General features: G+C 45.4%; 1 protein-coding gene across 1 annotated transcript in view; it reads right to left on the bottom strand.

Annotated features, from left to right (window-relative positions):
• The window catches only part of LOC134857963 (solute carrier organic anion transporter family member 5A1), a 32,566-nt gene that overhangs the window by 2,459 nt on the left and 14,929 nt on the right, over window positions 1–15,178 (bottom strand). Inside the window, exons 3-9 of the mRNA XM_063873759.1 lie at window positions 10,114–10,246; window positions 9,813–10,030; window positions 7,028–7,192; window positions 3,480–3,678; window positions 1,056–1,215; window positions 388–629; window positions 252–316 (exon numbers count right to left, since the gene is read on the bottom strand). Coding sequence (XP_063729829.1) covers window positions 252–316; window positions 388–629; window positions 1,056–1,215; window positions 3,480–3,678; window positions 7,028–7,192; window positions 9,813–10,030; window positions 10,114–10,246 — 1,182 coding nt within the window. The remainder of the gene's footprint in view (window positions 1–251; window positions 317–387; window positions 630–1,055; window positions 1,216–3,479; window positions 3,679–7,027; window positions 7,193–9,812; window positions 10,031–10,113; window positions 10,247–15,178) is intronic.

The raw sequence follows: 15,178 nt of genomic DNA, 5'->3' as shown, positions 1-15,178 counted from the left end.
AGCTATCAGGGGGTCGTACAGAATCACTGCAGTTCTGTGAGGTCTGGTTTCAGGGAGCTGCTGAGTCCAACACCTTACCCTTGTTTCCTGAACAATAAACGTAACTACCAAAGACGTTTCTTTTTATTTACCGCTGTTCTCTACAACACCATGGGTTAGCAATAGGAGAAGGGGTCGACCTGATTGAGTTTGAAACATGTAGCGTGGTTCTGCTGTGCACGATAACACTGTGGGAACACTGAGGATCTTACCAAGAGTTCGGAGCAAGACGAACTGCATCCCGAGAGCAAAGGGCCGCTCCTGTTCGTCCACAGACCTGAGGACAGAGACATCGCAGATGAAACGTACTGCCTCAGAAGAAAGGCGGGGAAAAGTAGAGAGATTTACCTGAGAGTGACGATGATGGCGGAGGGCTGGGCACAGGCGGTGATGAGGGTGACGATGAAGAGGAAGATGAGGAAGGGGATGAGGGTGTTGCAGGTGCGGTCGCACTTCCCCGACAAGGCATATCCATTCTCGTTCAGGTAGGTTTTCACGATGACGAGCTGCAGCTGGTTGACCTGTCCTCCGGAGGACGGCGTGATGACCTGTCTGCTCTGCACGCAGCCGCAGTCTGTGTAGTTTCTGACCTGTGGACCGAAGAGCTCCAGTTAACACTTCATCTGCACATGAATAAACAGACATGTGACTTTTTATTCAAACAACATGCTAGCCAGAAAATGCTACGTTCCATTTTTTCGAAATGCTGTTTTTACGCCTTATTTGGACATTAAATAAGGCGTAAAAAGAATGACACACAAACCCTTCGGTTTCTTTTGAAAACACCATATCATGTCCAAAGAAAGCTCAAAAACCACGAATACCGCGCCGGGGTAGGGAACGGTGTATTCGGTCCAAATAAGGCATAACACAGCATGTCCAAAAATGATGGCTTCGGTCTATTCTAGAAAATGTCATACCAGACGTTTTTTTGGAAAACATCGACATACTGTAATTACATGATGTTGTTTTTGATATTTTCCTACAAAGTGTGTGCTGATTGTGTGAGCACTAACTCCGGTGCTATCGTTGCCCACGGAGCTGCATCCGGCCAGACAGGGGTTGAAGTAGGTGATGCCGTCAGAGCCGCAGACCGGAGCATACTCGTGGATCCTGCAGCCACAGTTCACGTTACAACTTCCTGTCAGGTTCCTGTGGGTCATCGTCAGGGTCGGGCTGCAGGGGGAGACACACAACACACTTGTTAGGTATGAATTTAAAAACCTCTTTGTTTCAAACAACATAAACAGCGTCCTGTGTTTCTATTAGAACCGTATCAGTGATGTGTTCATTCCAAACATCCTCCGTAACACATCACTGTTCCCCGAAAGCGTATCATTGTTTGGAAACGTCGTTTTTTTTAGGACGCTGGACATCCCATCACATGTCCGGCTGTTTGAAGAGGGAAGTTCCTGTGTGTGTTGTTTTGAAAGATGGGAGTTCAATATGAGTGATGATAGAGGGACTCCAGAGACGGTGTGGGAACCGGCGTCCGTCTAAACCCGGAGCACTGAAGCCAGGCCGGAGTTTTTTTTGTGAAGCTTTGCTGTGGAAAAACTGGACACACACACACACACACACACACACACACACACACACACACACACACACACACACACACACACACACACACACACACACACACACACACACGAGATGACGCCTAACAGAGACATAGTAATTATTCGATGCTACTTGTTAGTCAGTGATACTCCTCTCTTTATTGGTTGTTTCACAGGAAGCACATTCGGGCATGTCCTGACATAACAGTGTCACATTCCAGACACTGTGTGTGTGTGTGTGTGTGTGTGTGTGTGTGTGTGTGTGTGTGTGTGTGTGTGTGTGTGTGTGTGTGTGTGTGTGTGTGTGTGTGTGTGTGTGTGCACATAAGAAAAATACTTCAGCCCTGAAAGATCTCCCTGCAGTGATTGCACGTGTCCTTCTTTACAGACTAAACCATCTCCAAAAGCCACACGTTTTATTTAAAGCCGACTCTTTTCCTCAAGCGTGCAACACACAGACAATTATTCTAAATGTTATCAAAATCGCAACCTAGACCAACGCAGTATTCAAATTACAGGAAGCAAAATATCTTTTGGAGGCTGAATGTGCTGCAGAGATGACTTCATACAACATACTCTTTCTCCGTCTAGACTGTCGGTACAGACAATGGCACACAAAGCGGGGGTCAAGCATTCCTCATGATGGTGCTACCGGTGACTGCTGACCAGTGCTGTTCATAATGAAGCCCCCCCTCATCTCACACATCTATGAACAGCGGCTTAGACAAAGAGCTCAGTTATTAACGGGTCAGCTGTGCGGCTTTAAAGGACCATGATTAACTAGTTATGTGGGAAGTCAGTCTCAGTGTTTCCCCGCCTGTGCTCAGAGCTCACTGAACTCCTGAGAGGGTGCACTAGTCACACCACGACCTTTTATGACATGCTTTAACATTTAAAATCTTCGTTAGTCATAAAATGTTGACGGAAGCACAGTAAACTGCACATTAATGCTAAATAAAGAGTGTTTCATTCTTAATGAAGCAACAAAAAAGTGTGCTTTAGTTGATGCTAAAAATACAGACTTCTAAACACAGATATTCTATTGACATGCTGCATATCTTTTCTACAACAAAATCTACACATTTATGTTGTGTTTATTGTCTTGAATAAAACCTGCAATTTCCCCCCAATTTTGGATAAATTAACGATATCTGATCTTATCTCATATTAACCAATGATCACTAATGCATAATGCTTTTGATTATCCAAAGCAGTCAATAACGTGGAACGTTTGCTCCTTAAGAAATGTGTGTACAGTGAAGCGTCGTGAATCAGCATTTTATAAGGATGTAAAGGGCATTACTAACGTACAGATGATATTAACTACAAGGAACTTTATCTAAAGCTATGCTAAAGTACACTTCTGACATGCTGGCATAACTTTGAAAAATAAAAATGTACATTTTGTTCATGCATGAAAGTTAGTAGCATCCTCCAAGGTCACTGTGTGTGTGTGTGTGTGTGTGTGTGTGTGTGTGTGTGTGTGTGTGTGTGTGTGTGTGTGTGTGTGTGTGTGTGTGTGTGTGTGTGTGGTTCAGGAATAGAGGCGACGGAGTGATACAGTGGAGCCACAAGAGCAGATGCCAGTGTTGCTAATTAATCACTCGCACTCCAACACAATGCCACAACACATGAGGGTGATAGGAGTGTGACACACACACACACACACACACACACACACACACACACACACACACAGCAGAATGCAGCAGACAGTAGCATGTCAAACCTTGGGTTCAGCCCTGTTACAGCGTGTTATCCTGCAGGCTCTTAAGTCCCTGCAGGATAACATGAAGCAGACCACTTTGCATTAGGTTTGAATAAGAAATAAAACCAGTCTCTCTGCGTTTAATCTGCAGTATTCAAACCGAGCCTCACCCGGTGGTGTACGGGATGTTGATGCCCCCCAGGTTGATGCTCTCGCAGCCTACGATGAACAGCGTGGAGAAGCAGAGCAGAGACACGCCGCTGCAGATCATCGCCAGCTTCGCAGACTCCCGCGCTCCCAGCTTCAGCTTCTTGATGATGTAGCCCCCCAGCACGATGCCCACCCCCGCACTGGGAACGATGATCACACCTGCAAGAGAGAGGAGGAGGGGGGGGGCATCAGAGGTGTTGCAAACAGCACAGGAATAGGGTGTGAGCTTCTGTCGGGAACATTTGAACACTGAAATAATTAGTGTAAAGCATCTGATCCTTAGAACCTTAATCAGGCAACTTCCTTCTGGAAGAAGTCTATTAAATTAGAAAGGCTTTTTGCTTCATTGGAGTTATTAACACATTCTATGACTGTTAGTGTCACGTATCATTACTGCCATGCATAGACATCATTTCAGATTTGATGATATTTTTTACTTCACAAAAAACTGATTTGAATGCATTTTAACACTGATTTGAATGCATTTCAACACTGATTTGAATGCATTTCAACACTGATTTGAATGCATTTCAACACTGATTTGAATGCATTTCAACACTGATTTGAATGCATTTTAACACTGATTTGAATGCATTTCAACACTGATTTGAATGCATTTCAACACTGATTTGAATGCATTTCAACACTGATTTGAATGCATTTCAACACTGATTTGAATCAACACTGATTTGAATGCATTTTAACACTGATTTGAATGCATTTTAACACTGATTTGAATGCATTTCAACACTGATTTGGATGCATTTCAACACTGATTTGAATGCATTTTAACACTGATTTGGATGCATTTTAACACTGATTTGAATGCATTTCAACACTGATTTGAATGCATTTCAACACTGATTTGAATGCATTTTAACACTGATTTGAATGCATTTCAACACTGATTTGAATGCATTTTAACACTGATTTGGATGCATTTTAACACTGATTTGAATGCATTTTAACACTGATTTGAATGCATTTCAACACTGATTTGAATGCATTTTAACACTGATTTGAATGCATTTCAACACTGATTTGAATGCACTGTTAGAAGATAATGTCTTAAATCTCAAACGATTAGTGCACATAATGAACAAAAAGTCAGTAAATGAACAGCAGATATGAAGTCTTATAATATTTAAGAGGGTTTATAACAAACAGTGGGTTATATTGCATTATTCATATTTATGTTATACAGAAATGCTTTTATAAAACATTTTAAAAACACTTGAGGTCAAATATTATTACGACATTTCTGGATTTAGTGATATTTTCTCTACTGCATCTTATAACTACAGGATTTAAGAAGAGACTATGAAAGTGTTGTTTATGTGTTATGATTATTGTTGTAAAGCATTATGAATATAAATAAGTGCCTAAAAACTTAGGTTGTGCAATGCTTAAAGTACATTATGAGTATATTTATTCTGCATTATAGACATTAGCGTCAATACAAAGCTACCCTCTACGCCTTCAGCCTTAGAAGAAGAGGACAAAGCGATCAGAGAAGTGTTCGCTGCATGGTCCGATTGACAGCGTGCGGAAAGGGAGGCTGCTCCTGCAGGAGTTAGAGCCGCCATCGAGTCCGACACGAACTGTCTGCCCGGTAACAAGCATCGAGAGGTCAGCCAGCGGGGGCAGGGGGGGCGAAGAAAGAGGATCAGCAGAGGAGTGATCCAAGTACACAGAGATCGGGCTTCTGTGTGTGTGTGTGTGTGTGTGTGTGTGTGTGTGTGTGTGTGTGTGTGTGTGTGTGTGTGTGTGTGTGTGTGTGTGTGTGTGTGTGTGTGTGTGTGTGTGTGTGTGTGTGTGGCGTGACATTATCCTGAGAGTGCATGTTGCTACACTGAAGCGTGTGCTTTCTGCAGGACAACACGTGACCTCAGTCTCACCAGATGCATCATATCGCAGCGACACAACACGCTACACATCTGGATTATCATTCAAAATCTGCAGCTCTGAACTGTCTCTGACAAACAGAAGAGATAATGAGGATGGAGAGAGTGTGTGTATATGGGGGGGGGGGAGAAAGGGAGGAAGCTGCAGCAGAGTTACGGCGCTATTTCTGCAGCAGCTTCTAATGAGCATGTAGCGGTGGCGCCTCGTTAGCCCGGAATAAAACAGAATCATAGAGGCAGTAATTTGCAAGATATCCATTCATCTTATTGTGACATGTTTGGTCTCTACACGGCTGTTCGCTCTCCCTACGGAGCGCCGGCATTCAGAGACACAATGCTATCCGTCTCCCTCTTTAGGAGCTACTTCTAGAGACCTAATGACTCCTCTGTTTCCAGCAAAGCATTGTGGGTGCAGCCGGAAACTGAGGATGCATTGTTTAATGTGCAGCTCGAGGAAATAAGGCAAAATCAGCTAAAAGTCAACGGCTATTCTTCATATCTGGAGTTGGGAAACACAGATCTGTTGAAGATCTTGCACTGATTGAGTCACAGTGTTAACCCGCTGTAAACACAGCACTGAGCAGCCAGCTCATCTCCACACCAGCAGCTACTATAAGAAGCATGCACTGATTCATCTGGAGTCCCGCTTTTGCTTACCGATTAACGCACGTCTAATCTTTCTGCTTAATTTATCCCATGATCTGTGAACCAGCAGCTAACTAGCGGAGTTAGTGCTGCTGCCTCACAATGAGGGTATGATATTCAATTTCAACTCGTGGAAGAACTTCAGTGGGGAGTATCTTTAACCTTTAAGCAGCTAGATGCTTCTCAATTTTTGGCAATGTTTCGGATTAAAATCAAAGGTTTTCCAATTGCTGAATCCCAAATATTGATTAAAAAGTCATCAACTGCAGGGATAATTCACAGTGAACTGCATCTGTAGTGAGATGCTTAACAACTTGAAAAAAAGCAGACTTTTTGGCCCAATTGATGACTTATGTTGATGTTTTTTCCGTAAATTTTGTTCTAAATGAACCATTTTCATTTCAGAGACTATCAGATATTTCCCTCGTAAGAACACCACGTTAACCTTGTTATATTTCCCCACTGCTTCACCTCATTTCAAATGTATTTTCCATCTAAAACGTGGCTCTTTCAGCAGCAGGATGTCCTCGTTGCCCTCGCCAACCATCATCAGCTTGGCATCACTTTGGGGAACCATGGCAACAAACCGCCCGTTTATCCTCACCCCTCGTATCCTGGCAACAGGCAGATGAGATGAAGTAATGGTTCTGTCGTGTGTGTGTGTGTGTGTGTGTGTGTGTGTGTGTGTGTGTGTGTGTGTGTGTGTGTGTGTGTGTGTGTGTGTGTGTGTGTGTCACAGTCAGGGATGTAATGGAGGCTGTTCTCTGAATGAAAGTGGGGATGACTCACGGCACAGACTGTGAATCATCCAGAGGAGAAGTGAGGAACTCAATTCACCTGCAGACTGACCGCGTTAAAGCAGAGTAAACACACGTCTTTCTCCCGGCTATTGTTGAGCGTTCCCTGAATAATTTACCCCCAGCAATCCTAAAGCTGACTCACCCCCCACAGGGACTCACCGGTGTAGATGCTGGCGTTGGAGGCGGGGATCCCGAACTGCGACTCGATGAACTTCGGGATGAACGTGATGAAGGCGGTGACGATAGCACACTCCGCCGTGTACGACAGGCTGACGAAGAGGAAGGTCATGTTGCTGAGGATCCTGAGTGCCGCCTTCGGGAGATCTGAGGGTGAAACACAGTGAGGGGCTGGAATGGAACCACTATTAGTCCCTCAGTTGAAGGGTATTTACTGGAAGGCTAACACCATCCTTAAATGTCTCTGACTCATAAACCTGTCTCGTTATCAATCACTTTTTATTAACACGGCCCCAGGCTTTGCACACTTCACACCCTCTGCAGTATCAGGGAAAACTCCTGAAGAAACGCAGCAATTAAAGGGTAAATATCTGGATGGGTGTGATGCAACCCCGCAGGATCAACCAGGTGCTCCTGCAGTCTGAACCCTGTGGAGCTTGAAGGAACTCGTGTAGCCTCCAGCATCTTCTACTGCAAACACACGTATTTGTATCTCTGCAGAAAGCCTCTCACACACACTCAGCCGTGGTTCATCATCACAAGGACAAACACACCCTGCATGTCTGCCTGAGGACAGAGGCCATACCAGTGGTCTGACATGTTGCAGAACGCCCTCTGTACGTAATGTGGTTACACCACTGTTACCGGGCAGAAAGACAGACATCTGGTGCACAGTCAGAGCAAATGAATGCACCATCATTTAAAACAACAGGATCTAATGGGGTTATTTTTCTTTAATAACACCAGGGAGGAAGATGCATGATGTCATAGCTCTTCCTCCTCCGTTACCATCATGAAGCCACCATGCTGTCCATACCTTAAGGTGGACATTTACATATAAAATGACATTAAACCAGGATGCATTTTGCCGTTCTGCAGCCCAAATCTTGTCTAAAAGTTGTAACAGACATTCTTTTTAAGTCTAAAATGAGGGTCATGTTGTTTTTGAGGCTTTTAGCGTTGTCTTGAATGTCCTTGAGGTTGCAGAAAGCGCTGCTGCATCTCAACACGACGAGGGGAGAAGATTTCAGGAGCAGCTCTGACAGAATGAGGATCTCCATGATCCACAGGGAGCACAGACAGAGGATGTTCTGAGGAAAGCCCCGACATGCAATGAATTCATCTGCAGACTGATGTTGGAGCATTTAAAGAGGAGGTCTAGTGTGTGCTCTTGCAATATGACAAAGGAGCACTGCATTGAAATATCAAATTATGCATAACCTCAGAGCATATTTAGAATAAAAGCCTCAGTCTGAACAAAAACATGAGGCTGTGATTGGGGCTTCTTCTGTCCAATCTCCTGGTCAAAAGTCTAAATGTTGGCACCGATTTGGGGTGTTTCTAGATGGTGTTGCAGGTGGGGCGGTGTTAGCATCTGTCCGGGTTACCTCAGATCAAAAGGTAGGAATAAGTGAGGCTAATTATTCCTGCAGAGGACAGGTGGAGAGAGCCTGCAGACAGGACGGACTCTGCCTAGCAACAGTGATTAGAGGACTCCGTTTCTCTGCTTGGAGAGGAGACAGGTGATCATAGAACAATTATTTAGATTATTTGCAATGCACTGTAGGTCACACAAGAGCTTTTTAAAGTCAATTAAGTAAAATATTTCCCATAAAATTATATATTATTATTATTATTTTTCCACTTTTTGACTTTTTAACTCCCTAAAATGCTCATTATTTTGCACATTAATTTTTCTGATCGTATTAAAGTAATTTATCTTTCTTAGGTTTTGGAAAGTAAATCAGACATTTGACATACTTAAGTCTTCTTATTTACTCATTGATGACGAGCAATTTGTCAATTTATTCCTCATGTTAGTTTCTTGCCGCCTTTGGGGACTTAACGTTGAAGTATTGAGCGTCACTGAAACCACTTCTGCCTTCCTGCAGACTCTCTACATCTATATCTGTATTTTACCTCCTGACAGGCAAGTAATTGGGTTTTGAAATAGGATTGTGAGCTGCAGTCTTTCATCTATCATAACTTAAACTCCATGAAATGTAAGGAGTTGCAGCGTTTCATAATAACCACCAGCTGACGTGCATTACTGGAAATATCCAGCGTTGGCATTTTTCACTGTTTGCTGATGATCTGAAGGGCAAAACAAACAAAAACAGTGCAGCATATCTTCACAGGAAGTGCTGAATCTGTGCGTCGGACGAACAGAAGGACGTGCACACAGCGCCGGCTACACATCACACATCCAAACACTGAACAGTCTGCAGGACTGGAGAAGGAGCTGCAGAGAAGCATGAATCTATGAGGACCAAACACTGAGTAAATATTGTTACACTGAAGAGTGTGAGAGCCATCATGCATGCTCCAGTCTCTCTCTGCTGCTCCCCTGAGAGCTCATTTAAGAGAGAGGAAGACTCTGCAGCAGAGGGATTCTCCCAGGGAAATCCAGGAGATTCTGCCTGAGAGAAGACTGGAAAACACTCTCACATCATCTCTAGTGTTCATGGTTAAATGTCTTCTGTTCGATTGGAGGAATGGAAGATTGATTTAGCAGAAAAGGGGGTCTTATTAAGCTTGTATTTTTAGGTTTAAGCTTGTATTTTGGGTTGTGTTTACATGCTTTAAGCCAAACGTCCACTGAGTTTTTAATCAACTCCATCACTGATCAATAACGTTTAAAGGAGCGTCCTCTGTTAGAAAGCATGGAGATTGAAGGGATTACAGCCATTTGTGCATCAATACGTCACAGTTCCTTACAGACAGGGCTTGTAATACTTCCCATGTGGAAAAGGAAGCCGATGCTCACCTTTGATGTCCTTCCCGAAGCCCATGGAGGACGTCACGTTCTGCTCCTTGCTGCTCGTCTTCTCCTTCATCACCTCGTCGTCGCTGGACACGTCGCCGGGCGAGCCCATCTTTTTCTTCTTCCTCTTCTTGTGGCGCGGCGGCAGCTTCTTGGGGAAGGCGAACATGGGGAAGATGACGAGGAGCATGGCGACGGAGCAAAGGAGGAAGCCGCTCCACCTGCAGGAGGAAGCAGACGGGGGTTAGGAGACGGAGTGGGAAGGGACATACAGGAAGTAGCACACATGCACGTGATGTTTTACCAGTTTCCCACGAAGCGTGGGTCGCTCTGGTCGATGTTGACGGCTGTTGTGGGGTCCACGTAATAGCCGATGAGGACGCCCCCCAGCAGGTATCCAGCTGCAGGGCCCAGTGCTCCCATCACGTACATGATGGCTGCAGGAGACAGAGAGGGACCCTTTCACATCACATGCTCCTCGAACTGCTTTATGTCCTCTTCCTACCTTAATGCACTGCACTGTTATCTCTGACCTTAAATCAGACTTGGGGGGGGGGGTTATTACCCATGATGCATTGTCACCCCTGCCCTTAGACCCCCCCCACACCCTCAGCCTTTTGAAACATCTGTATTCAGTGACCTGAAGCTCCTGCAGGTCTTTCTGACCCGAGGACTCGCCTGAAGCTCACACACCTTCACATACACCTGCACAGCGAGGGTGGGGGGGGCTCTCTGATCCTCATTGAGAAGAACCAATCACACGGCCCCCCCACTGTGCCGCTGGAAGGGAAAAACTCATTAAAGTTACATAACCTGAGCCGGACAAGTGGAAAAATGTCCAGCAGAGAGGAGCTTTATAATTACACCTGTGTATGTGTGTGTGTGTGTGTGGGGGGGGGGACTGAAAGAAGGGATTAGCTCTTTATTGTGTGTGTGTGCATAATGCTGGTCTCACCCCAATTAGACTGAGCTGTTTTTATGACACTTTGAACGCCTTTTGTCTATTTTAGAGCGTTAATCCCCCCCCAACAATGCTCTGCAGTAATTGGAAAATAATCTAAAGGTACCAGTAGAACAATAACCTGACGTCCGTCCCTCTTTCTCTCCCCCCTCACACACTTCATCTTTTCGCAGCACCTGCTGGAATTACCCTCAGACTAACAGTTCATGATATCTGATAAGGACTATCTTATGATCTCCTCCTCCAAATTAAAAACTGCTCACAGAACCGGAGAGAGGATCACAGAAAAATAATATCCAGGCTCTCAGGGTAAAGAGGAGGTTGAGGTTAGGCAAACAAGATAATGTAGACTGCATGCATAATAAGTCTTTAGAAGGGTCCTTTATGAACGGAAGGTCGACCCGGGAGGTCAGCAGGAATGGACTGGATTGGATCTTCGGTGGTATTTATTTCCTGCACCACCAAGAAGACAGTGTGTGTGTGTGTGTGTGTGTGTGTGTGTGTGTGTGTGTGTGTGTGTGTGTGTGTGTGTGTGTGTGTGTGTGTGTGTGTGTGTGTGTGTGAATGTGTGTGTGTGTGTGTGTGTGTGTATGTGTGTGTGTGAATGTGTGTGTGTGTGTGTGTGTGTGTGTGTGTATGTGTGTGTGTGTGTGTGTGTGTGTGTGTGTGTGTGTGTGTGTGTGTGTGTGTGTGTGTGTGTGTGTGTGTGTGTGTATGTGTATGTGTGTGTGTGTGTGTGTGTGTGATCATGTTAGGGCTGCACAATTTATGGAAATTTGAATACAATCGTAATGTGGTCTAGCGCAATATCCACATCGCAGTCAAAGCAGTTTGTTTACGGCACAATGCCATTTTTAATTACAGTGTGTTCTTTTTCAAATTTAAGACGTATTTTAACGTGTTTCTGGAAATAATTCCTGCAAAAATGACCAATAGGAATCATATTGGAATTGCAATATCAGTCAGAATGATCGCAATACTGTATTGTTCCCTAATCCTGCAGCCCTATATCCTTAGGTTGTGGTCTTTTGAACAATAGATAAGACACAGCCACAGGGTGCAGTTCCCCTGTTCTGAAGAGGATTTGTACCTGAGTGAGCAAAAGATGGATGGTTCTCCTCCTTGTTCATGCTTTTGATGAATACTCTGCCTTCTACATCTTGAATATTGCATTAATGCAAACTAAAGTATTGATGAAATGTTGATTCATGGTGCAGCTAACCCCTCCGGTGCCCCTCAGACTCTCTCTGGATTCAGCCGACTCTAATCCTCTGGTAGAGTCCGAGCAGCAGGTATGTTTGTTTGGTTGCCCTCCAGTCTCCCCCCTCCACCTCTCCCGGGCATTCTTTATCCCCTGGTGATAGTGAGAGCGCCTGAACGCCTCTCCATCCATCACGTTAACAGAGTTCTGGCCCGCTGGAGGACGCAGGGGGTCGTAAACTGTCCCGACTCCTCGCGCCACATTCAGGGGTGAAGGGAGGGCGGGTTGAGGAACATGCTGGCACAGCAGCAGCGCTCCGTCACACACACACACTCTCAGACATCTGCAAGGCATGCCGATGTAGAAGGTTTTCACTCAGACCTCTAGCAGCGGCACGTGAAGGACAGACTCTTCATATGGTGCCGACTCTGTTTTGTGCATTAGACTCACATGGTGAGAGACGGACTGAGGGAGGGAGTCACAGAGCGGGGAACATGTTGCAAGTAGAATCCAATATTCGGCACAGGCTTTGGGAGAAAACTAGCACCCGGTTAATTAGACTTCAATTAAGGTGTTGGCTTACAGCGAGTATGGAAAACTAGATGCATTTCACTCCTAAATGCAGCTAGAGTAATCCTGATCTCAGTTTCCACCGTTCTTACGACTTCTTTCTGCAGCGCTACACAGGTGGTGAAACTAAGGAGAATATGTGGTGTACTAAACCTGTTCATATATACAGTTAGTTACTCTCTGAGGTCACAGAGAGTGCAGAGAAGATGTTCAGGGAGAATGGGGTGCCATACGATGTTGCATAACCACAGCTGGAATACATCAGGGGGCCCCCATGAACATATACATGTCACTGCAGTGGGGCACACATTGTCATTGATCACCTCCTGTGAGCACACACACTTTGGACACGTACACACATTAATCCTATAAATGGTATGCACAAAGACAGTTCAGGGGACTTCCACAATGGGCTCTGGGAACCTCGTGTTGCCCGTGTTGGTGTGTGATACTATGCTGTTGTAATAAACCTTATTATATACGAGCTGGTGTTCTTCATCATCTTCACAAACATCTCTACAAGATATACCTCACATCAATTCCACCTCAGTGAGTTTCTCAAGCAAGGTCAGTCCCTCTCTGCATATCACACACAAACACACACACACACACACACACACACACACACACACACACACACACACACACACACACACACACACACACACACACACACACACACACACACACACACACACACACACACACACACACACACACACACACACACACACACACACACACACACACACACACACACACACACACACACACACACACACACACACACACACACCAGTAAGAGTGGAGGAGGATTGTATCACACATCATTGACCCCAATGCAAGCTGCAGTGTTCGTGATGAATGCATGCCAGAGACAGACTATAATCCAGAGAGAGGATAATATCTGAGGAGGGGGAACAGAATAATATCTGAGGAGGGGGAACAGAATAATATCTGAGGAGGGAACAGAATAATATCTGAGGAGGGAACAGAATAATATCTGAGGAGGGAACAGAATAATCTGAGGAGGGGGAACAGAGCTGCAGACTGTGATGATCCGGCTCAGTAACATAAAGCTGGCTCAGCAGCTTCCTCTCATATGTAACCTTCAGGGACCCTCCGCTCGGGTGGACGCTGCATTCATGAGCTGACTCTCTGAGCATGAATGAGAGGAGAGGAGAGATGAAGCAGAGAGGCGGGAGATAGAGATTTTAAACTGTCCCACATCTAGACACAACGGGCCTCTTCCTCTTCCTAGAAAGCTCACAACTTCTGCGAAGAAATGCCAGGAATCCTGGGAGCCCAGCTCTGTGCATATGACAGCAATCCTCCTCTTCTTCCTCCCCCTTTCCAACCTCTCCTGACCCTCTGTCCTCCTCACCCTTGAAAGGCAGCAGAGGATGGAGGAAGAGGAGCTGCCGGTAATGAAGCGGTTCCCCGGTGAGAAAACTCATTACCGCAGATTAACGACGTGATTTTCAAAATAAAAGCACGGGACTTTCAGGACACAGCGGGGTGAAAAGGTCGGCAAACGGAAGGAATGATGGATGTCAAAACTGGCTTAAAGCAGGGTGTGTTTGCAGGCAGGTTGTGTACAGTGGCTGCAGAGGTACGAGCCGGCGCAGTACTCCCTCTCCTCTCTGGCTGCAAACTGATTTGAATTATGCACTCTCCGCCCGGCTATTACCCCCCTGTGCTCCGAACACTCCAGAGAGGAGGCCGGCATCGACAAACGACCTTGGATCTGTTTCCAAAGTGACCATTACCTAAAAGAAGCAATCACATCTTCTCTCAGAGCCGCGTCGTGCTGATTTACGCGCCCAACCTTCGCTCTGACGCGGTAGGATAATCGATTTGCACGCCCGCCGTGTGTGGGAGGGAAGAGTGAATGGGCTTTATTCAATGACATCTCCTTTATGTGACACACACTCCTGAATGTGACACAGCGGACACATGAGGCATGCTGAAAGAGAGCAGAGCGTGGTACGGGGGGGATCAATTCAGTCATGTGACCTTCCCCCCCTGAAAGACAAGAGGGGAGAAAGACAATGGAATAGGGGGATGATGGCATTGTCAGGGCAGCTTGCTGACATGGCAGTGTCTTCTTACAAGTCCTAACCTTACAGTTCCACCCAGAGGGCATGCACACACCCAATGCTGGGGGAAGCGTGTGTCGCTCCTCTCATGTTGCTTCCTCTTCTGTGAAGAGCGTCTCAAAGCCTGCACGCTATTTTGGGGCATGAAGGTGCAGCAGCCCGGAGTGAAAAAGAGCAGTAAGAACCGGATCACAGACCGGAGGGAGCAGTGATTCAAAATCGATTCATGCAGGAATGAAAAGGAGTCTGCTGATGTTAGCCTCTGCAGACCCTTTACATGCACTACTGTTTGTATAGGAGAGGGGACACTACAGGAAGCAGAATAGGGCCTCTTTAAGGGGTTATGCTGTCTTAATAAATGGGTTTAAAAGTGCAGTAAAACTTGGATTTGTGCAGCTTTTTACCCAAGTGTTGTTTCATTTGAAATATTTGTCTTGCTGCAAAAGTGAAAGTCCTGCAAAACTAGATGGGTGATAAAAAATGTCAATTGCCAAATCATCTCAAATATGACCCAGCAGAGTTTGCACCGTAATGCATT

This window comes from Eleginops maclovinus, chromosome 21 (assembly GCF_036324505.1).
Source record: "Eleginops maclovinus isolate JMC-PN-2008 ecotype Puerto Natales chromosome 21, JC_Emac_rtc_rv5, whole genome shotgun sequence".
NCBI lineage: Eukaryota > Metazoa > Chordata > Actinopteri > Perciformes > Eleginopidae > Eleginops > Eleginops maclovinus.
Note: the sequence above shows the minus strand (reverse complement) of the source record. Positions and strands in the feature narration are given on the sequence as shown.